This window comes from Pinus tabuliformis, chromosome 5_1 (assembly GCF_031772625.1).
Source record: "Pinus tabuliformis cultivar Carrire ecotype Pingquan chromosome 5_1, CPIR1, whole genome shotgun sequence".
NCBI classification, from domain to species: domain Eukaryota; kingdom Viridiplantae; phylum Streptophyta; class Pinopsida; order Pinales; family Pinaceae; genus Pinus; species Pinus tabuliformis.
This window is the reverse complement of record NC_142305.1, coordinates 296,082,667-296,106,810: the sequence shown is the minus strand read 5'-3', so window position 1 is coordinate 296,106,810 and position 24,144 is coordinate 296,082,667. Positions and strand designations below refer to the sequence as shown.

Genomic DNA, 24,144 nt, shown 5'->3' with positions numbered 1-24,144 from the left:
ATGACTTAGGCTTGTAAAACTTTTATCTGTATTATTAGGAGCATTCGTGAAAACCACAACATAAAACATCAGATAATAGAACATGAAGGAATCTGGATGGTGTTTACCTGGTAACGAAGTCTGGTGGTAGGAGCAAGAGGAAAACTTGAATGCAGGTCCACGACATTCGATCTCTGGCGCCGTGATTGTCAAGCTCTCCACCCAGGCGGAGGGCAGAGTAAGTTCCAGAACTCTCCGCGAAGGAATGAGACCCCAACACCGTGCCAAGGATAGAGTAGGACGGCGAGCAACCCTGTACACTGTTGGATCATCTGACAATTTCTTAGCCATTGATGCTCAAAGGATCCTGAGGTAGCAGCTGAGTGCTGCCTCATAACCGTTGATGCCCAAAGATCCCGAGGTGGCAGCTGGGTGCTGCCCACAGCACATATCTAGCATGGGATGGGTCAATAAATGCTCAGGTATGTGAATAGTCGCCCAAAAACCCATTGTGTATTGAAACTTCATAAAAAACCCTGCACTAATACCCGAACTATTTAAACGATAAAATATTACATGTCAACCCATTGAATCATGGTATAATTTATGGAATTGTTGCTTTCGGACTTTTAATCTGAGCCTTGATGTAAATGGTGCAGGTAAAGGTATATAAACTGTTAATTGTGGGAAGTCCTTTACAGGTCATAGTCAACCGGATGGGTATGACAAAGAACTGTTATTTATCTCTGCATACGATTATTAGTTAATTATGAATGTTACTATTGTAAAACTATAAAAATTACCTTATATTTTTTCTTTTTACTGTGGGATACATGACAATTGGTATCGGAGCCAAGTTTCAACAACTATGGCCTCTGGGATAAACCTTTGAAACTAAAGAGACAAGTCAATTATTATATGATTCGCAATTGCAACTCTTCTTATATTAGAAGGAAAACATTTAATATGTTAATCCTCTTCCTGGTGCTATTCTCAGGCAAGAGCAGGGGCAAACCAGAAGACAGCTAACATGAGAAGGACGAGCAGTGCTCCCCACAGGTTTGTAGCAGGCCAAGGACCTGCAACAGACCCTGGGGGTAACCCAAAATTATGGGTACAGCTTGGGGAGGAGACCCGCAGCACAAATTTAGCAATATTGGAGACAGTACAGGAGCTGAAAAATGAAATGGCCCATTTGCGGGAGGACAACGCTAGATTAACCATGGAGCAGGAAAGAATTTTAAAGAGTCTGTCAGACAAGCAGAATCAGCAACCGCTGAATCCTAGTGTCGAACAACAAGGTGTGTCGGAAGAGCAAACCCACCACACAGAACCAGAGGAGTCAAGGGAAAGGGATGAAGAGTGTGGAGAAAGATCTGATAATGCTTCTGAGCAGTAGACATCAAAGAGGCAACGAATAGAATTGCAAGGAGAATTCCGTAAAATTAAACCACCACACTTTGACGGAGAATAAGAGGAAGCAGCCGAGGCATGTTTGATCAACATGAACAAATATTTCCATCTGTACGAATATGACCACAACCTCAAGGCCCGGTTAGCCATTTTCCAGCTGCAAGGAAAGGCCACATTATGGTGGGAGGAAGTTAAAATTGTCAAAGGAGTAAGTGAGCAGAATGTTACTTGGGAAAAATTCCAGAAATACTTCAAGGAAAGGTACCTGACAGATCATTTTTATGATGAAAAGGCAAGGGAATTCCATGACTTTCGTTTAGGACAGCAGACCATGGATGAATTTATTACCCGGTTTACATCATTACTTCGTTATGTACCCTATATCAAGGAGGAGAAGGCTAAAGTACAGAGGTTTGTTAGCAGTTTTCCCTTGAATATGAGGGAACAGATTGAGTTTGACAATCCGAAAACAATGGATGAAGTAATACGCAAAGCCAGAATTTGTTACCAGCAAAGTAAGCAGAAGGGAGAGGTTCCGGGCAAGAGGTGGGCTGATAGGAGAAGCAACAAATTGGCTAGAAATAATAAAAGTAACCGTGGTGGAGGTAGTAAGGGTTTGGCAAAAGGGCAAGCCAGCAAAAATTCACAGAAAAACCCCCTCAGATCAAAACCCACGGGTGAGTCAAGAATCAGCGAATCATTTGGAAAATTTGATAGCGAAGGGGCAGCAAGGCCCCCGGTGCAGTGTTGGGGTTGCAATGGGCCTCATTACGTCAAAAACTGCCCACAACGAAAAGGATCTGAACAGATTTCCCAGATCCACGAAGCATCAACAGTCAGTGACGTGGGACGTAGTTTGCCAAGGATTAATGCGACCCTGGAGGATTGACAGGCGGAGTACCAGCCGAGCATGGTGGAATTTGAAGGTAAACTTTTAGACCTTATTGTCACTGTTTTAATTGATCCAGGAGCCACATTAAGTTACATTAGTCCTAAGATTGTGGAGCAATGTAAATTGCAAATAGTTAAGTTTAGGAACCCATGGTTAGTATAGTTTGCTACAAGGGCAAAGCGAAGAGTCTAGGCTAAGGTTGATAACTGCCCCTTAAAAATAGCAGGACAGTCAATAAGAGCAAATATGAATGTACTTCCCCTTGGTTCGTATGATGTCCTTATTGGTATGGACTGGCTGGAAAGACATTGGTCCCTAGTCAATTGCAAAACAAAGACCATTTATTACAGGGATGAGTTGGGGGCCAGGCAAGAATTACAAGGGATCAAACAGCCTATGCAGGTTCGGCCCATAACTGCTTCCCAGTTAGCTAAGTGCATTAGGAAGGGGTGTCAGATTTATGCTATCCAAGTAGGCTATGCTGATTCGAAAGATAAAACAGCCACTTTGGACAACATCCCTGTAATACAAGAATTTGCAGACGTATTTCCAGAAGAAATTCCCGGACTGCCACCTAAGAGGGATATAGACTTTACCATTGAATTGATTCCCGGGGCAGCACCGGTATCCCGCGCCCCCTATCAAATGAGTACACCTGAACTGACATAATTAAAAATGCAGTTGCGGGAACTGCTGGACAAAAATTACATTCGTCCTAGTGTGTCCCCATGGGGAGCACCAGTATTGTTTGTCAAGAAAAAAGACGACACCCTTCGAATGTGCATAGATTACCATCAGTTGAATAAGTTAACCATCAAGAACAAGTATCCCTTACCTCGGATCGATGAAATTTTTGATCAAGTTAAAGGGGCAACAACATTTTCCAAAATCGATCTGTGATCTGGTTATCACCAAATTCGGATCAAGGAAGAATACATAGCTAAGATTTCCTTTAGAACTCGGTATGGGCATTACGAATTTGTGGTGTTACCCTTTGGGTTAACTAATGCCCCGGTGACCTTTATGTGTCTAATGAACAACATATTTCATCAACATTTGGATAGATTTGTACTGATGTTCATTGACGATATACTAATATATTCTCGCACGATGGAGGAACATAAGGAGCACCTCAGGCTAGTGCTGCAAACCCTCCGGGAACACCAACTATATGCCAAATTTAGTAAATGTGACTTTTTTAAGGAGGAAATACAGTATTTGGGGCATATAATCATGAAAGAAGGAATTGCAGTGGACCCAGAGAAGATAAAGACCATCATGGAATGGCCTGTACCCAGGGATGTGGCAGACATCCGATCTTTCATGGGATTAGCCGGATATTACCGACATTTTGTAGAAGGGTTTTCTAGAGTAGCCTACCTTATCACCTCCTTGCAGAAAAAAGGAAGAGCTTTTCGGTGGACCCAAAAATGTTAAAAAGGTTTTGAGCAGCTTAAGCATCTACTCACCACTGCACCCATTCTGAATATAGCTGACTCCAATAAGGAATATGTGGTGTGCACGGATGCAAGCAAAGAAGGTGTAGGAGGCGTGCTGATGCAGGAAGGAAGGTGATTGCCTATGAGTCTAGGAAATTGAAAGAACATGAGCAGATTATTCTGCTTATGACCTGGAATTGGCGGTGGTTATTCACGCCTTAAAAATGTGGTGACATTACTTTATGGGCAGGAAATTTTTACTCTTGACAGACCACCACAGTTTAACCAACTATTTCAGCCAGCCCACCTTAAATGCCAAGCAAGCACGGTGGGTGGATTTTCTAAGTAGTTTTGATTTTGAGATCAAACATTTGAAAGGGAAGGAGAATCGGGTGGCAGATGCGTTAAGTCGGAAATTACAGTGTTTATACAAAATTTCCTGTAGTGAATGGAAAAGCCCTTTTGAAGAAACAATTAAAAAGGCAGCAGAACATGATTTGGTATATCAGCAAATTAAACAGCAGGTACAGCAACTGACCAACAAAGGAAACCAGTCAAGTTACTCAATAAATGATATTGGACTGATGTGTTACAAAAAAGGTTGTATGTACCCAACCAAAACAACATTAAAAACTTATTACTGGATGAATTTCATAAAAGCCACTATGCCGGTCACCCAGGATATCAGAAAATGATTACCTCCCTACGGAAGAAGTACTATTGGCCAAGTATGAAAAGAGATGCAGTTGAATACCTAGCTCATTGCTTGGAATGCCAGTAGATTAAGGCAGAGCATCAACACCCTGCGGGATTATTGCAACCGTTACCCATTCCAAAATGGAAATGGGAGACCATCTCCATGGATTTCATAACGGGTTTTCCCAAAACAAGGAAAAATATTGATTCCATCATGGTGGTAGTGGACAAGCTAAGTAAATTGGCACATTTTATACCCGTGCAATCAACCTATAAAGTTGTGCAAATTTCTCATATCTTTATGCAGAATATATTTAAGTTGCATGGGCTACCTAAGACCATAATCTCAAACCAGGATGTGAAGTTTACTTCGGCCTTTTGGAGGACATTGTTCGGGGAATTAGGAACTCAGCTGAATTTCAGCACAGCTTATCACCCTCAAATTGACGGGCAAACTGAATGGGTGAACCAAGTGGTAGAAGACATGTTACGAGCCTATGTTATGCGACAACCAACCAAGTGGGAAGACTATCTGCACCTAGTTGAATTCACATATAATAATAGCTACCATACATCCTTACAGATGAGCCCATTTGAGGTATTGTATGGGCGGAAATGTCGTACACCCGCAAGCTGGGGTGGGCCAGAAGACCAATTAATGCTGGGACCCGACATGCTTAAGGAAATGGAGGAAACGGTTAAGGAAGTGAGAGTCAATTTAAAGGCAGCCCAGGATAGACAAAAAAATTTTGCGAACCGAAAGAGGAAGTTTAAGGAATATCAAGTCGGCGACCATGTATATGTGAGAATTTGGGCAAAGAGAAGCACATTACAATGGAGTGGGTGTGCCAAGTTAGCACCCCAATTTTGTGGACCCTTTCAGGTCTTAGCAACAGTTGGGCTAGTTGCTTACCAGCTCGCCCTGCCTAGCCACATACAGGTCCACAACGTTTTTCATGTTTCCTTGTTAAAAAAATACGTTTATGACCCCAAACATATAATCAAATGGCAGGATATTTAGGTAAGAAGTGGTCACTGATTAACTAATCCTAATATTTCTTGTTTAAAAGAAAACTGACTTGGGATGTTTCCTGCTGCAGGTCGAACCAGAAGGAGAGGTCTTGGTCGAACCGCTAAACATCCTCCATCGGAGAGAAGTAATGCTGCGGAAGTGAGCTATTACCCAAGTTAAAGTGCAGTGGCAGCACTTTGGACCTGACGAGGCCACTTGGGAAGATGAGGAACTGATGAAAAAGGCTTATCCAGGGTTGTTCACGGCCGAAAGACATCGGGACAATGTCTAATTTTTCAGGGGGAAAGATGTGATGCCCCAGGTTAAATGTAAATATTTTATTTTACTACAGTAAATGGTAAACTGAATTGACTGTTACTATCAGTTGGATTTAATAATATTCCCTTTGTTTTATTTTAAAAAAATGTTTCTTGAAAAGCTAGCAACTACCAGGAAGGTAGTTGTTGTGTGTACTCCAATACCTTAACTGCTTTCCTATAGGGGGTTCTATGCTGTGAGGACAGACAGAGAAGGAAAAACACACAAAGAAAAAGGGCTAAGTCTGGTGAGGACCAGATAGCCAGCACGAAGGTGCAGTGACTTGCTGAGGGTAGTGACCCGGCAAGAGAGCTAGGGGGGAGATTCTGGTCCTAGAGGACAAATCTCAAGGTTGGGTGGCATACTGGAAGCAAGAAAGCGTTGGAGGCTCAGCTTCTGGAGTATTCGTAAGTTTCAATAGTTCAGGTAAGTAAGTAAATAGTTGTAAGCAATTCTGTAGAAATGTTGAATAAGGGTAAACGTACTGAGTAGGAAAAGCAGTACTGTAGAAAAGACCAGAACTTGCTATAATTACCACAGAGGTGTTGACTAATAGGATCTATTTCCCTGTTTATTCTTAATTGTTTCGTTTTATATAAACGAAAAGACTCTCTGCTGTTATTTATTTATTATTCCTTTAAAAGAAAAAGAAAATAGATAGTGGTAATGAATCCTGGAACCCTCCGATAAATAGGTAGTGCTTTGGGTACTATAGAACAGGCATAATCATCCTTTGTGGTTGAGTTGTTCGTAAATATGGATGACAATAGTATGGGGAGGGGAAACTGTGTCATCTTTCGGTTAAAGCCCTTAGCACACAAACTCAAGCAAGATTTAGAGCACTGCCTAGTAGAATTAATGAGGTCTGTAGGAAGTTGTAACCAGTTCATGGGCCATATGAGTTAAGCACCTGTGTGTTCAAAGGGAAGGACCGGTTAGTTCCCTTAGTGGGACAACCTTGGACTGGTAACCTGAACTTTGGATTTTTGTGTGTGGGTTGGTTCGATGATTGTGTATGCACTGACTGTGTATAAACCCCGGATGAAAAACAACATCGATTAAACAATCCCTGCTAGAATAAGGCTATGGGTAACAGTTTCTCCATACCCGAGATAACCCCTAACAACAAACTCATAAAATACCAGTTTAGAGGGTTACTCTGTGAATACCACCCTAAGATGTGGGCCTAGGTTGAACCCCAGGATGGGGTTTTGTCCTAGCCGCACTGTTTTAGGATAGGGCTTCGAGTGTAGTAAGATTTGGGTCTAGTCTTTAAACCCTCAACGACAAGTTCAAGGTAAGTGAGAATTGTTGATACACCCGATAGAGATATACAGGAAACGAGTAAACCGGACACAACTGTGCAAATAATGTGTTGAGCGGAACCATTAACTAGTAAATTAATATGTATATGTGTAGACATTTGCGGCATACATAATTGATACTTGAAATGTAACATTTAGAAACGGAAATTTATTCATTCATGGAATAGCTGAATCAACACCATAATTCCGATAGAAGAAACTCATATAAATATATGTGTGTGTGTGTGTGTGTGTATGCAATTAGAGCTAAGAAATCTGAGCAAACAACTGAATATAGAGGACATAGAATATATTAAAATTCCAACCAATTGTTCATGTACAAAAGCCAGTCTGAAAGTCAACTAATGTAGAACATACATGACTGCTCATATAAAAACAAAAAATAGGCTACAAAAAAATGTAGAGTAAGCCCAGGTCACGATTGAAACGAAAAACGACCCGTATAGGTCCAGTGAATAATATCCTGCGTAGCCGGGAAAGGGACAGATTCTAATACATTTTAATTCAACGAAAATAATACCATTAGGGCCTAGGGTAGGGACACCCATATAAAAGTGTTCACGTAAATTGTAATTACAGTTAAGCACGATGGCCTGTAGGCCGAGAAACAGAGACAAATATCAACCCTGGCAAACGAAATATCTTCATACCCGAGGAATTTTGAATAACCAGTAGCTCATCTCTTCCTTCATCCGAGGCCACCTGCAAACCAGCTAGCCGGCGCTAAGGTACCTGCGTGCAAGACACACCCATGACTTAGGCTTGTAAAACTTTTATCTGTATGATTAGGAGAATTTGTGAAAACCACAGCAGAAAACATCAGATAATAGAACATGAAGGAATCTGGGCGGTGTTTACTTGTAACGAAGTCTGGTGGTAGGAGCAAGAGGAAAATTTGAACGCAGGTCCACGACATTCGATCTCTGGTGCCGTGATGGTCAAGCTATCCACCCAGGCGGAGGGCAGAGTAAGTTCCAGAACTCTCCGCGAAGGAATGAGACCCCAACACCGTGCCAAGGATAGAGTAGGACGGCGAGAAACCCTGTACACCGTTGGATCATCTAACAATTTCCTAGCCATTGATGCTCAAAGGATCCTGAGGTAGCAGCTGAGTGCTGCCTCATAGCCGTGGATGCCCAAGGATCCCGAGGTGGTAGCTGGGTGCTGCCCACGCCACGTATCCAGGGTGGGATGGGTCAGTAAATGCTCAGGTAATGTGAATAGCCGCCCAAAAACCCATTGTGTATTGAAACTTCATAAAAAACCTTGTACTGCTACCCAAAGTATTTAAACGATAAAATATTACATGTCAACCCATTGAATCATGGTATAATTTATGGAATTGTCACTTCCAGACTTTTAATCTGAGCCTTGATGTAAACGGTGTAGGTAAAGGTACATAAACTGTTAACTGTGGGAAGTCCTTTACAGGTCATAGTCAATCGGGTGGGTATGACAAAGACCTGCTATTTATCTCCACATACATTTATTGGTTAATTATGAATGTTACTATTGTAAAACTATAAAAATTACCTTATAATTTTTTTTTTACTGTGGGATACATGAGATACTTTGTCATATTACATCAATTTTTTTATTACCAGGTTTATAATATTAAATTGTAAAATATATCCTTAAATTTTGAAATATATTTTTAATTTAAATTATATTCTTAAATTTTAAAATTGTATTAGATATTTTTTAGAAAAAACAAATAAAAAATATATAATTAGATATGACCATATTATATGGAATAAATTGTAATGGTTAAATTGTTTTATATATATTGATTTTATTTAGAAGAAAAATAGTTGATAAGTTGTATACTTGTATTTTATATATAAGAAAATTGTTTTATATTTATTGTTTAAATTAATTTTATATTGTTTTTGCATTTATATTGAGTGTTAAGAAAACATTATTATTGTTGAAATATGACAAGAAGAATATTCCAATTTAATTTGTCCTTGAATTAAATTGTGAATTAAAATCGAATTTAGTCTTAGCAGCTACTTGGAAATAATAAATTAATTTATTTTAAATTAATCAGTTGGAGAAATTCAAGTTAGAAGTCATACAAGAGTTATCCCTTAAATTAAAGACATAAGATTGAGTATTTGAGTTGCAATTAGTTAACTCAGTTTACTAAGTTAAGTCCAATTAAATTAGTTCCAAACTGTTTGAGGAACTAATAGTGAGTTAACAATTAGTTGATGCATTAATGCACTCAACTAGTGCTACTCCAGTTAACTAAAGATTCCTTCATCAGAAACTCATGCATGTCTATTCTGAGAAAGACCTAGTTGAGATTAATGTTTAAGGACAGTGCATTATCAATTGCATGTGTTTTCTCATGGAGAAAACTCATGCATGCAGTCAAGGATTTATCCTTGAGTATTCCGCAGTTTTGAAGGCTGGTTTTTCCACTTGATAATAGGCTAATCATCCACAATGAACAACACAAGGAAATAGGAGCTTGGAGGGCAAAGAGGAAGGCTAGAGAGAAGCCAAGATTGCCTGTGAGCATCTATGAGGATTGTACTGAGAACTGGCTAGTTGTGAGAGCTAAGGCTTTGTATAATTCCTATGTATTTCCACCATGTATGATAATACAATAGTGTGGGTTTTTCATATGAGACTTTCCCCAAAGTATTTTTCATGTGTATTGTGCCATTGATTATTCTTCTTCTAGTTATATTGTTCAGCTTGATCTTTAAGCTTCCGCAAATTGATAGTAGAAGTAGGTTATAGTATTCTACTTTGATTTATATTGCATTATCGGGCTAACCTATCACAGATTTTCTACATGGTATCAGAGCTGTGAGCATTATACTGGAAGAGAATTCAAATTTTGAAGTTCGTGCAGGTGCAAATCAAATTCATATCATACTTCAAGGTTGGCCAATGGCGTTCTATGGCTTGAGACTCGAGTATGCCTTGTGAGGTAGCTCGAATTACATAGCATGGAAAGATAGAATGGAGGTTGTATTAGAAGACAATGGCTTGAAGGAATTCATAGATTAAGAAATCCCAAAGCCAACTTCAACTAATGCACAAGCTTTGGCTGAGTGGAAGAAGTGTGTGGCGAAGGTGAGATGGATCATCCTTGAGGGAGTTTGAGACCATATTGTCTCGAGTCTCCATGGGAAGGATACTCCATTTTCAATGTGGAAGACATTGAAGGACCTCTAGCAGAACAATAGCGACTAGAGGAAATTGGCACTCAAGTATAAGCTTCGAAGAATCAAGATGGAGAAGGGCGATACTATTTCCACATATCTGAACAAGCTCACCACCTACATAGATGAGCTTGGCAGTGTGGGAATAACTACTGCCGATGATGATATGGTGAGCCTCACTCTCCTTGGCCTTCCAAAGAGTTGGAATAGCTACTAGGACTCTGTGAGTGGAAGGGAGAAACTGTCGGATTGGGAATGATTGTGGTCGGATCTTATGCAGGAGGATATCAGGACGAGCACATGAGATGGTTCTTCATCCAAGAATGATGATGAAGAAAATCTAGCCTTAGCAAGTAAGGCAAGGAAAGGGAAGGGGAAGGCTTCCCATTTCAAATCGAATTCTTCTCATGGAGGGAAGAAGGGTGACATGTCTAAAGTAAGATGCTTTAATTGTCACAAGATGGGACATTATGCAACTAATTTCCCATCGAAGAAGTCCAAGAAGGGATCCTCGGAAGGATCGAAAGGTGATGCATTAGCCTCTCAGTTCGAAATGGAATTTACCCTCATCGCATGCATGGTGTCATTGAAGATGGGTTTTGTTTGGTATCTTGACAGTGGAGCCTCATTCCACATGACCAATGATAAAAATTTATTCAGTGCCTTGGAGGAGAAAGACCTCAAGACGCACATAAAGATGGGTGATGACGGAAGGTATAGTGTTTCAGGAGTGGGCACGGTTGCTTTTCAGAGGGAGCATGGAGCTCCTCTCACCTTAACAGATGTGATGTATGTGCCTGGACTGAAGAAGAACTTGGTATCAGTCACGATGTTGGAGGACAAAGGCTATCATGTTGTCTTCATTAAGGAAAGGCGTTCCTAAGACACATAGCCATGGGTCAGACCAAGAGGATTGGGATTCGGGTGAAGAATCTCTATAAACTAGAGGTAGATGATTGTGCAACATTGAGTATGAAAGTAGAATTGGTGCAAAGCCAAGCCATTGGTGAGTTGTGGCATAGGTAGTTGGCCATTTGCATCATGGGGTTTTGAAGATAATGCATCAAATATCTACAGGACTTACCAAAGGTAAACTTGAGCAAATTGACACATGCAAAGGTTCTACCTTGGGAAAGTACACCAAGTCTTCCTTTCATGATCAAGAAAGTCGAGAAGAGGCTATCTTAGAGCAATTTCATACTGATTTGTGTGGACCATTCTTGACAAAATCCACAACGAAGAAAAGGTATTATGCGATTTTCATTGATGACTATTCTTGCAAATGCTGGATTTATTTCTTATAGAAGAAGGACCAAACCTTCACAAAGTTTTGTTAGTTCAAAGCTTTGGTCGAGAAAGAGTTAGGGAAGAAGATCAAGGCCTTGAGAAGTGTCAATGGTGGAGAATATGTCTCTCAAGAGTTTAATGACTTTTGTGCAGCGGAAGGAATTAAACGGGAGTTAATGACACCTCATAACCCAAAACAGAATGGGGTGGCCAAGTGGAAGAATAGAACTATTATAGGGGCAACACAAGCAATGATGCATGACCAAGGCCTACCACTTCACTTGTGGGTCGAGGCATGCAACACAACGATCTATTTGCAGAATAGAAGCCTACATCGCATAGTTGGGATGAAGACACCAGAGGAAGTTTTCTCTCGTAAGAGACCAAATGTGGGTCACTTCAAGATCTTTGGTTCATCGGTATATTGCCATGAGATAAAGGATGCATAAAAGAAGCTTGAGCTGACAACAAAGATGGGGGTATTTGTGGGGTACACTGATACACCTCAGAACTATCGGGTGTACTTTCCTACCAGTCGGAGGACAGTGATTTGTAGAGATCTCAAGTTTGATGAGCAGAAGGCCATGCGAGTTTCCCTTGAGAGGGAGCTCCAACTACATGTTGTGGAGGAACTGTTGTTTCTTAAGGAAGAGGAGCCTCAGACTGATGTGGAGCAACTGCATGCAGAGGTTCCAGGAGTGGAGACATCCACTAAATTAGAGTCTTATAGAGATGGAAAAAAGTGCACAAGGGAAGCTGACAAATTGTTGAAGGATGCAAGAGAGAATGTGGGAGGACCATCTTCTCAGCGTAGACAAAGGAGGTCACCTAAGAGGTACACTGGATACATGGCCCTTGCTACGAAATGTGTTGAGATCGAGCCATCTTCCTTTGAGGAAGCAGTGTAGTAGCCGATTTGGGTTGATGCTATGGTGGAGGAATATGACTCCATAGTTCGTAACAATGTTTGGGACGTGGTTCCGAGACTGAAGAACAAGTGAGTTGTGAGTTCCCATTGGCTTTACAAGGTAAAGCAAGCTACTGATGGTAGTGTGGAGAAGCATAAGGTAAGATTTGTTTCCCGTGGCTTTTCACAGGTCAAGGGGATTGACTATGATGAGACTTTTGCTCCTGTTGCAAGGTACTCGTCTATTAGATCTATGTTGCCATTATCAACACAGATGGGTTGGAAGATCCATCAGATGAATGTGAAGACTACATTCCTCAATGGATATATTGAGGAAGAGGTGTACATAGAGCATTTGGAAGGTTTTGAGACCTTTGATCATGAGTCGCATGTGTGTTGACTCAAGAAAGTGTTGTACGAGCTGAAGCAAGCACCTCGTGCTTGGTACACCAGGATAGACAACTACTTCACCGGGTTGGGCTTGAAAAAGATTGAAGCGGATGCAAACTTGTACCACATTGTGGTGAAAGGTAAGTTATTGATCATGATACTTTATGTTGATGATCAGTTGATCATGTCTTGTGAGGAGGACCTTGCAAGAGAATTTGAGATGAAATACATGGGTCTAATGCATTACTTCCTTGGCATGGAAGTGTGGCCGAAGGATGGGGAGTTGTTTGTGTCTTAGGGCAAGTATGCCAACGAGATACTCAAGACAAGCCCAAGTAGACTCCTCTAGCAGGTAACTGGATGAAGGAGGTTGCTACTTCAAGAGAAGTGGTAGAGGCTACTGTGTACAAGTATCTTGTGGGTTCATTGATGTACTTAATGAACACACGACCAAATTTTGCTATGCGGTGAACCAGGTGAGTCAAACGATGGTTTAGCCTACCAATATGTATTAGAAGGCGGCAAAGCATGTATTGAGATACCTCAGAGGCAAATCTTAGTATGGATTATGGTACAAACGGATAGAGGGAGTGAAGCTATAGGGCTTCACTGATGCAGATTGGGAAGGGAGTCCATTAGATAGAAAGAGAACATCAGGAGGGATTTTCAACCTTGATTCAGTGACAATTTCTTGGTACAAAAGGAAACAGAGGTCGATTGCACTTAGCTCAGCATACGCAGAATACATGGCTGCAAGTCAGGCAACATGTGATGCCATCTGGATGCAGAAAATCCTAGGTTGTTTGTTTGATCAGAAGATGGATCCAACTATGATTTATTGTGATAATCAAAGTTGTATCAAACTCTCTACGAATCTAGTATTTCATGATAGGTCCAAGCACATTGACATCCAGTATCATCATCTCAGAGACTGTGTAGCAAGGAGGATCATGTTGTTGTAGTATATTTCGACAGAGGAACAATATGCTGACATTTTGACAAAGGAATTGTCAAAGTGTAAATTCGAGTTCCATAGAGATAGGATTGGGGTGGCAGATAATCCGTTTCTTGTTGAGAGGGAGTGTTGAAATATGGCAACAAGAATATTCCAATTTAATTTTTCCTTGAATTAAATTGTGAATTAAAATCGAATTTAGTCTTAACAACTACTTGGAAATAATTTATTAATTAATTTTAAATTAATTAGTTGGAGAAATTTAAGTTAGAAGTCTTTTTGAAGTCATGCAATAGTTATCCCTTAAGTTAAGGAGATAAGATTGAGTTATATTTGAGTTGTAATTAGTTAACTCAGTTTACTGCATTAAGTCTAGTTAAATTAGTTCCAAATTGTTTGAGGAACTAATAGTGATTTAACAATTAGTTGATGCATTAATGCACTCAACTAGTGCTACTCCAGTTAACTAAAGTTTTCCTCATCAGAAACTCATGCATTTCTATTCTGAGAAAGAACTAGTTGAGATTAATGTTCAAGGACAGTGTACTATCAGTTGCGTGTGTTTTCTCATGGAGAAAACTCATGCATGTAGTCAAGGATTCATCCTTGAGGATTGCACAGTTTTGAAGGATGGTTTTTCCACTTGGTAATAGGCTAATCATCCACAAGGAACAACACAATAAAATAGGAGTTTGGAGGGCAGAGAGGAATGCTGGAGAGAAGCCAAGATTGCATATAAGCATCTGTGAGGATTGTACTGAGAGTTGGCTAGCTGTGAGAGCTAAGGCTTTGTATAATTCCTATGTATTTCCACCTTGTATGATAATAAAATAGTGTGGGGTTTTTATCTGAGACTTTCCCCAAAGTATTTTTTATGTGTATTGTGCCATTGGTTCTTCTTCTTCTTGTTATATTGGTCAGCTTGATCTTTAAGCTTCTACAAATTGATAGTAGAAGTAGGTTATAGTATTCTTCTTTGATTTATATTTCATTATCGGGTTAACCTATCACATATTTTCTACAGTTATATATTAATTTTTTTATTAAAATAAACATACTATCTTAGTATTCTTAATAATATGTTAATATGTTGGGAGAATATAAGGGCATTGCAACATAAGAAGCACATTTAACATTTTTTTAAAACTTTAATAAATACATTTAACATTTTTTTTATATTGAGTGTTAAGAAAACAATGTTATATATTAATTTTTTTATTAAAATAAACATACTATCTTAGTATTCTAATAATATGTTAATATGTTGGGAGAATATAAGGGCATTGCAACATAGGAAGCACATTTAACATTTTTGTTTAAACTTTAGAAATACATTTAACATTTGTTTTAAACTTTAGAAATACACTGAAACAAATTCTAAGTCACATACGACCCTTTAAGGGTGTAGGAGTCCTTAATGAGTTGGGTCTTATTGATCAGATTGTCCTCAAGTTATGCCATCTTAAACAATTCCCCTCTTGAGAAGGAACCCTTCCCCCCCTACCCCCCGCAATTTGAACTGGGGGAAACCATAATCTTGTAGTGTGATCACTCCTTAACTATTATTTGTCTCAATATTTGCCAAGTTAAGTCAAATACATAGTTCATTTAACTTGATGAAATCCCCCTAAGTGTGTAACCAATTCCATTAACATTCCAAGAGTTAGCTAGTTCAACAAATGCATCCACTTCCCTTAAATCTTATCTTGGATTGACATATATAATTACTTATATATATGTTTTTGGTCATCTTAAGTCAACAACGGTTCACTCTTAAAGCATTCGATTAAGAAAGAACTCATTATTTTAAGTGTTAACAATTCCTTATACAAGTAAACAAACTAGCCTTTAGAAATTTAGACTCAAATGTGTCATATTGATGAAAATTATCTACCTTCATGCAAGATCCTAGTTCTACTTATATACCTACTCATGAAGATACTCATCCAAATACTCAAGTTTTACTCACCTATTTATCATAAATAAAAAAACTTCCTAACTTAAATACTTTCCAAATGAACTATAAAGTACAAAAAAACATAAACTAATTAACTCAGAAAAAGTAAACAAATCATAAACTTAAACACACGAATTAATTCTCATATAATTAGTAAGATAACTAATCAATACTTTACCATATAATTAGTAAGATAACTAATCAATATTTTACGGAACTGGTAACATCCCGGCCCTGCTGCTGCGGACGGTTGCGCGCTCTGCAACCCCGCGCCCTGCTACTGCGAGCGACTGAACCCTCTGCGTGCCTGTGCCTAGCAGCGCTGCTGCTGGGTTGCCTTACCTGTCTGCCCGACCTCTCCTTCACCCTGGGGCCTCCTGCCCGTTTTCCTTGGGGGCCTGCGGCCCTTCCCTCCCTCTGCCTTTCGTTGGAGCGCCTCCTGCGCTTCTGACATAGCCTGCAATGGATCCACCAATCCAAGAACAGGAAGATCTGGAGAAGATGTTTGCCTCTCTCATCCAAGAGAATACCTCTGAGAAAATTCGCCCTACAGCCTCAAATTTTATCAAGAAGCTTGATGAAATCGCGAAAGTTTCGCTCCCTCCTGCCCTCCCGAGGAGAGCAGCAGTTGCCCTGGCAGATCGTTGTCTGGTAGGCCAGTTTACAGGATTATGGCCCTCTCCCCGCACAGTCCAACACTGGGTAGAAAGGAACTGGAACTCGATGGTTCAAGGAAAGATAGCAATAAGGTTCTGCGGGAGGGGATTCTTCACCTTCCTCTTCGAATCGGTGGAAGATCGTAATCTCATCTTCAGGAACGGCCCATACTTCATGGACACCAGAGGCCTTTATCTCAACAGATGGACTCCTGACTTTGATCCCGAGATGGACGTTCCCAGCGCTGTCCCGGTCTGGGTCCGTCTTCCCCACCTGCCTCTCCACTGTTGGGGAGATGAATCAGTGAAAGCTATAGGGAACTCCGTAGGGAAATATATTGACAGATCGGAACCAAGGGAGAACATGCATGCATGTGCCCGGATATGTGTAGAAGTGGATTTGGGGAAAGGATTACCGGAAGCGATCAAACTCAAGGTCGACTAGTGGACGCACATACAACAAGTGGACTATGAGCAGCTGCCGTTCAAGTGCAAGGTATGTCACGAATACGGGCATTTTGCTAATAGATGTAGTAAAAATAAACCAATAGATTCTGATAACAATGCTGAAGCCCCGAAAGAAGCATGGGAAAAATTCAAGAAGAAGAAGTCAAATCCCCCCCTGGAACTTTCTCAAAGCCCCCAAATGAAACCCCAACCCCTCCCTCCCATCCCTCTGGATCTGGCCCTTCACTCCCCTCTTCCTCCAACCCTTTCGAATCTCTATCGACATAGGATCCTCCATCCCCCCCCCTCTCTCCGAGAGGCCCCAAAGCAACACCTCCCTCTCCCCCTCAGACCTCCCCTCCCCCAACTGTTGAAAGAATCCTAACAAGGAACAAGACGAAGGAAAACATCTCATCCACCGATCCACCCAGAAAAGTTGGAAGAAAATCAAACAAAGAGATAAGGGATGAGAATGCCGCAAAGGAAATGGCTACAGGGACCCAACAGCCAATGGATACATATCTAGATAAGACCAAAGGAAGCGGGGAGAAGATGAAGGAGAAAAGCGGAACACACAATAAACAAAGTAAATGATGAATCTGGTCTCTTGGAATTGTAGGGGGATGGGCTCCTCCCTAAAAGCTAATGCAGTCCGCGACCTTCTTAAATCGAAACACCCAGACTTTCTACTACTTCAGGAGACCAAAATCACTGATCAGGATTTTCAAAGCAGTATGAAAAGAAGCAGAAGTTATGAAGGAATAGCACTAAGCGCAGTAGGTGCCTCAGGAGGAATAGGAACAATTTGGGACAAAAATAAATGGAAACTCAAAGATAGCAGGCAGAATAGATGGTGGTTAAGACTAGATATGCAAAACATATCCAGGACTGAAGAATACACTATATACAATGTCTACGCCCCCCCCCCACTTCAGAGAAAAAGCCTCTTGCTGGGAGTCAATTACCTCAGATTTAATGAATGCCCAGGGCAGAAATATCTTCCTGGGAGGAGAATTGAATTTAATAAGGAATGCGGAAGAGAAGATGGGAGGAAATTTTTTTGCAGACCCCTCAAGGGATGCATTAGAAAAAATCATCCAAGCTCACAGTCTTGTGGATATCCCACCTCAGAATGGGCGTTTCACTTGGTCAAACAAGAGAACTGGTAAAAACAACATCAAAGAGAGGCTGGACCGTATATTGGTTCAAGAAAGAATCGTGGCCAACTTCCCAAGGATCCAAAGCACAATTATACAAGGCTATATATCAGACCATAAATCGGTGGCTCTGCATCTGGTTAAAGGGGAAAATATGGGACCGATACCCTTTAAGTATAACAGAGTGTGGGACAGCAGCGAAGACTTCAGGAACTTGGTAAAGGACAACTGGGCAACAGAAATCATGGGCTCCCCGCACTACATATGGGAAACAAAGATCAAACTTCTCCGGACAACCATCAAGCAATGGGCGAGAAATTACGCAGCAGAGGAAGGGAAAAGGAAAATCGACCTTCAAATGAAACTAGCGGAGTGGAACCAAGAAAAAGAGAAAGGCCAAGACACAGAAGAAGACTTAAGGAAAGAAAATGAATTGTACATGGAGCTGTACAAACAGAATCGAGTGGAAGAGGAAGAGCAAAGGCAAAAATCGAGGTGCCTCTGGCTCAAATCAGGCGACAAAAATACATCTTTCTTTCATAACAGCATCAAATTGAGGAGAGCAGGGAACAACATTGGGAAAATAATAGTGGAGGGAAGAGTTTTAACAGAGCAAGGGGAGATCAAGGAAGCAGCGTCCCGACATTTTCAAACTCTTCTAACTGCTGACCCTCATTACATGGAAAACCCGGATTTCCTAAATATAATCGAGAACAAAATCACAGAAGCCCAAAACACAGAATTAGAAAAGGAGATCACGACGGAGGAGATAGAAAGGTCTATCCACAGCATGCCATTGGATAAGGCTCCAGGCCCCGATGGTTTCACAGTGGCCTTTTATAGAACCCATTGGGAAATTATTAAGAAGGATTACATTAGAATGGCAAAAAATTTCTTTGCAAAATGCAAACTGGGCAGCAGCATCAAGTCCTCCCATCTAGCTCTTATCCCCAAAGACCCAAACCCTCAATCATTTGATAGATTCCGCCCTATCTCCCTGTGTAATGTTTCCTACAAAATCATCACTAAGATCTTGGCGAACAGGCTAAAAAAAGTCCTTCCCTCCCTCATATCTGAGAACCAAGGAGGTTTTGTCCCTAGGAGACATATAACGGACAATGTCATTCTCATCCAGGAGGCAATACACAGCAGCATATCCAGAAAGGAGAGGGGCATGATCATCAAGCTGGACATGGCAAACGCCTTTGATCGGGTAAACCATTCATTCCTTCAGGCAGTCTTAATGAAATTTGGCATCTCAGAGTTCTTTACTAGCAGGGTCATGGAATGCATTTCCCACAACTGGACAACTCCCCTCATCAATGGAAGGCCCTGCATTGCCTTCAAGAGTTCAAGAGGCCTGAGGCAGGGATGCCTGCTGTCACCCTTTCTCTACATTATTATGGCTGAAACCCTCAGCTTACATTTGGAGAACAAGCGCAAATTAAAAGAAATAACAGGGGTGGATATAGTCCGAGGATCTAAGGGAATTAATCACTCCCTTTTCGCAGATGATACTCTGCTAATAGGGGGCGCCTCCAGCATTATGGCCCGGAGGTTCAAAAAAATACTGGAACTCTTTCTTCAAGCCTCTGGAGGCAAACTAAACAACAACAAGTGCATGATCTACACTTGGAATGTCCCAAGGAACATAACCCAGAGAATCTCCATAATCATGGAAATCCCTGCCCAAGGGAACTGGTCCCATTTCATGTACTTAGGGCTTCCATTAGCCAAGGAAACAATCAAAGCTGAGATATGGGTGAAACTAATCGAGAAATTGAGAGGGAAACTTCAGAGCTGGGGAGTGTATTGGCTTAACTTGGCAGGTAGAACCATTCTCATAAAGGCCATACTCTCAGCCCTTCCAATCTATCAATTTGCTACTACTCTCGCCCCGGCAGGCATCCATAAGCACATGGAGCTGATTATCAGAAGTTTCCTGTGGCAAGGAGGAAAGCAAGACACAAAAAAGTTCAGCTTGGTGAAGTGGGACAAGGTCATTCTTCCCTTAGAAAAAGGAGGGCTCGGAATCAGAATACCAAGACTAGCAAACATGGCAATGGGCTATAAATTGGTATGGAGAATTCTCAATGAGAGAGGGACCTGGTGGACAGAGGTCATCAAGAGGAAGTATTTAAATGGGGCCAATAGCAACATCCTCTCAGGAAACATCATTGAAAGACAGTGTACTCCTGTATGGAAACTGATCAAAAAGACTCTTCCTCAATTCAAATCTTGCATCTCAAGAGCTCCGGGTAATGGCAAAGATATCAATATATGGGAGGACAGGATAATGGGCATGGAGGCAAGGGTAATGCTCACTAACTACAGGCCCCTGCAAAGGTGGATGGCAGAGGCAAAGCTCAAAACTCTTTATGATATCTCTCATTGGGATCAGAACTGCTGGACAGGTTGGAGACCTCTCTCCCTCCCTGATGATCTCAAGAACCTCTGGGTCGAGCTCAAGACTTCGCTTATAGGCTCAACACCCACAAAGAGAATGGCGGAAGACAAATTTGTTTGGGACCCTAACGGGGGTAGCTACACGGTCAAAGAGGGCTACAAAGTATTGCAAAACGCCTCAGCAATTAACAATTGGCCACTTCATAAAGCAACGTGGAGAACTGAGTGTCTGCCAAAGGTAAAGCTTTTCAATTGGACCCTTCTGCATGGTAAAATCCTTACTGCTGAAAATCTCAGGAAGAAGGGAATTCAAGGTCCATCAATTTGCTGCATGTGTAGGGAAGCTGAGGAAAGCAGTAACCATCTCTTTATGGATTGCCCCTTTGCAAGAGCTTGCTGGAATCTCATCACCAGCCCCCTAAGCATAAGTGACCTTCCCAACCAGATCACTCTCCTACAGAAACACTGGGGAAATAGCTTCCCTCAATCCGGCAAGTGTAAAGGCCTAGTTAAAAGGATATGGAACAGTATCCCCGCTAATCTCTGCTGGCAGATATGGATCGCCAGAAATAAGTGTATATTCAAGAACAAAAAGCCAAGTATTTCCAGCGTTCTAGCCAAAACGATGGCACTCATCTCTGAGACCATTGAGGCAAACGGCATAACCCAGGCAGACTTGGAACTGACAGATGCAAGAGTTAAAGATTGGATCATAAAATTCAAATATGAAATGAGAACTCAGAAGAAAGCAAACACAGAGAGCAGGAACTCGAACTGGAAATTAAGAGGGACTAAGGAAGAAGTTAAAAATTGGATCCAAAATCAAAATAGACCTACCCTCCACTTTGATGGGGCATCAAAAAACAACCCGGGCCAAGCGGGAGCAGGTGGAGTTATCAAAGACTGTCAAGGGAGAAACATAGTTACGTTTGAATGGGGCATGGGCATCATGACAAACAATAAGGCAGAGGCATACAACCTCCTTCTGGGGACCTCTATTGCCAGGAAACTGGGCCTAAAAAACCTATTGATAATTGGTGACTCTGCTATCATCATAGCAGCTATGACATCAGGGAAAGATTTCAAACAAGCAGCCTTAAACAACATCAAAGGAAGGATAATGGAAAATATCAGGACTCTCGGCGGCGCCACCTTCAAGCACATCCTCAGAGCAAACAACGTGGAAGCAGATGAACAAGCGAATAAGGCTACAGGAAGGCAAACAGGTCAAGTCAAGGAGAATGACACAGTTTATGAGAAATACATCCCCTAAGCGGGCCTCCCCCATCGCCTCTCCCAAGAAACCCAGTCACCACAGGCATAATCCCCTCCGTATCTGGCCCTTCCCTAAATCTCCCTTCTGCTCTACCTGGTACCATCGGAGATCTAATCGCCCTCATGACCTGACCCTCATCATGGAGTTATATCTCATTGGGATTCATTATCTGACCAGCGCAGACATTCTCAGGATATGGGAACGTGCCCATCCCCTCCGCACGCTCCTCGCCAGCAGCCAAATCAACCCAACAGACCTCTCCTCTCCCAAAAACAGATCCGCTCATAATCGACTCAAGCATATGCGGACCCTCCCTGGTCTTATATATAGCAGCCGAGTTTTATGTAAACGCACAGTTCTGGGCAAAGCACTGCATCTCCATTGCGATTCCATCAATCGTAGGCATCTTGCTGAAGGCCTCATTTTTCATCGGGAAATAGAGCTCCGCATCGCGCTCCTGGTAACTGTGGTTTTATGCTCTTTTGATTTATATTCGCTGACATTTTTGTTCCTGGTTTGTAGCAAAGTCTCTGGTATACCCCCGTAGCCCACTCTCAGCCCTCTGAGTCCTTCGCTCCTCTCTCTTCTGAGCCAGCATCTCCGTGTCATCGCTTCCCCTCCCTCTATATCCCCGCCCCCAGCTCCTCACGGGTCTTCCCATCCCAAAAGCCTCGGTTCTATGTTTGATAGGATGGCAGAACAGCAGAATCAACCAGCTGATCAGGCTCAACCCGACAACCCTTTGGACAACATTTTCAACAACAGGGACTGCACCATGTGTAAGGCTCACACGTTCATGATCAACCGCTTGACCAAGCAACTTAAAGAGCTGCAAGATGATTATCAGGCAGACAGGAACTCAAAGCGAAAAAAGCTGGACAAAAGGAAGACTGAGATCGAATCGTTGAAAGAGAGATGCAGCCACTTGGAGGCGGCCATGGAGCACATCCGCTCCCTTACCCAGAGTTACCAGGCTGAAGCTTCAACCAAGGCAAGCGTCAGGAATCCTGATGATTCAGTCACTCAACATTCCCCATAAAGGATGCATTGTAAATTTAGCTGGATAGGTGGTTCCTTCATTAGGCAATATAGCCGTCTTTATTTTGTTTTCTGTTTAACCAAGAGAAGCAACGAGGAATATGGGTCTGCGAACCCACTTTTGATCCTCAGCTGTCATATCCATCTCCCGTATGTACTAAGAACTCTGTAATGCTGGCTTTTATAATACACAAGTACCCGACTTCGTTAAAAAAAAAAACTAATCAATATTTTACCACCATAATAAGCATATCAACAAACCTATACATCATATTCAACTTATCATATTTGTGATCCAATCCATCTATGACACACATAAAGCTCAATGTTGAAATCACATCCATAAATTTTCTGTGGCCTTGTTTTTTATATTTGTGTGCTCATCTAATACAACTTTCTACTCAGTTCCAGGTCATCTACCACTGTCTAAAAGTTTATCATAAAAAAACAATTTTGTCACATTAGAACTTTAAAAATAGACTAGCTACCACTTCATCCAAAATAAAAAAATTAATAATTTTATTATATTAAAACTTTAAAAATAGACCTTTTATATGTAAAAATAAATTCTATTTCACAAAAAAACATAGAAACAATTTTGTCACATTAAAATTTAAAAATAAACTAGCTATCGCTTTATCCAGTATAACAAAATTAACAATTTTATCACATTAAAACCTTAAATAGACTTTCTATATGTAAAAACAAATTTTACTTTCACAAAAACATAAGTTTGATTCTTGAGTAATAAAAAGTAAATATAAAGAGAAATTCTACTTCAATATAAAGAGAATAAAAATTAATAATGTATTAACATTATATTCTATATAAGTTTGATTATTTCTAATTAATAATAAAAAATATAAATTAGAATTAATAATAAAAAACATATAAATTAGATTTTTTTTAACTAATAAAAAATATATGTAAAAACAATTTCTATAACATAAAAACAAAAATTAAAATTAGTATTTTCTAAAAATTATATACAACTTGAATTATTTCTAACTATTAAAAAACATATAAATTGGATTTTATCTAACTGGAATATATATATATATATATATATATATATATATATATATATATATATATATAATAAATATTATATTGCAATTTTTCAAACATCTATTAAAAAATTATTTTTAATCGATGTCTCCTTAAATAGTAGATCAACAGCTACGTTGCGTTCCCCTGAAAACAAGTTGGGCCTTCATCAGCAACATCTGTTGTGTTCAACATTGGGTTTTATATTTATAGGTGTCATACTTGAGTTTTCTAGCTATTTTTCACTTTTAGCAATGTCATGTGTCGTGTTTAGGTATTTTTAGAATATATTATAAAATAAAATTTATAATTATAGTAATTATTTTTAAAAATTATTGTGAATAGATGTTTTATCGGTGGTCCCAAGA

At 40.5% G+C, this 24,144-nt stretch overlaps 2 protein-coding genes across 2 annotated transcripts; both read left to right on the top strand.

Annotated features, from left to right (window-relative positions):
* Positions 1-2,530: 2,530 nt before the first annotated feature.
* LOC149164520 (uncharacterized) lies at positions 2,531-2,953 on the top strand. The gene has a single exon (XM_089429511.1). The coding sequence runs from the start codon at positions 2,531-2,533 to the stop codon at positions 2,951-2,953; it is 423 nt and encodes a 140-aa protein (XP_089285637.1).
* A 13,258-nt stretch (positions 2,954-16,211) lies between these two features.
* LOC149164519 (uncharacterized) lies at positions 16,212-21,688 on the top strand. The gene is made up of 2 exons (XM_089429510.1): positions 16,212-16,664; positions 17,840-21,688. The coding sequence occupies exons 1-2, from the start codon at positions 16,212-16,214 to the stop codon at positions 21,686-21,688; spliced, it is 4,302 nt and encodes a 1,433-aa protein (XP_089285636.1).
* The last annotated feature ends 2,456 nt before the right edge of the window (positions 21,689-24,144 follow it).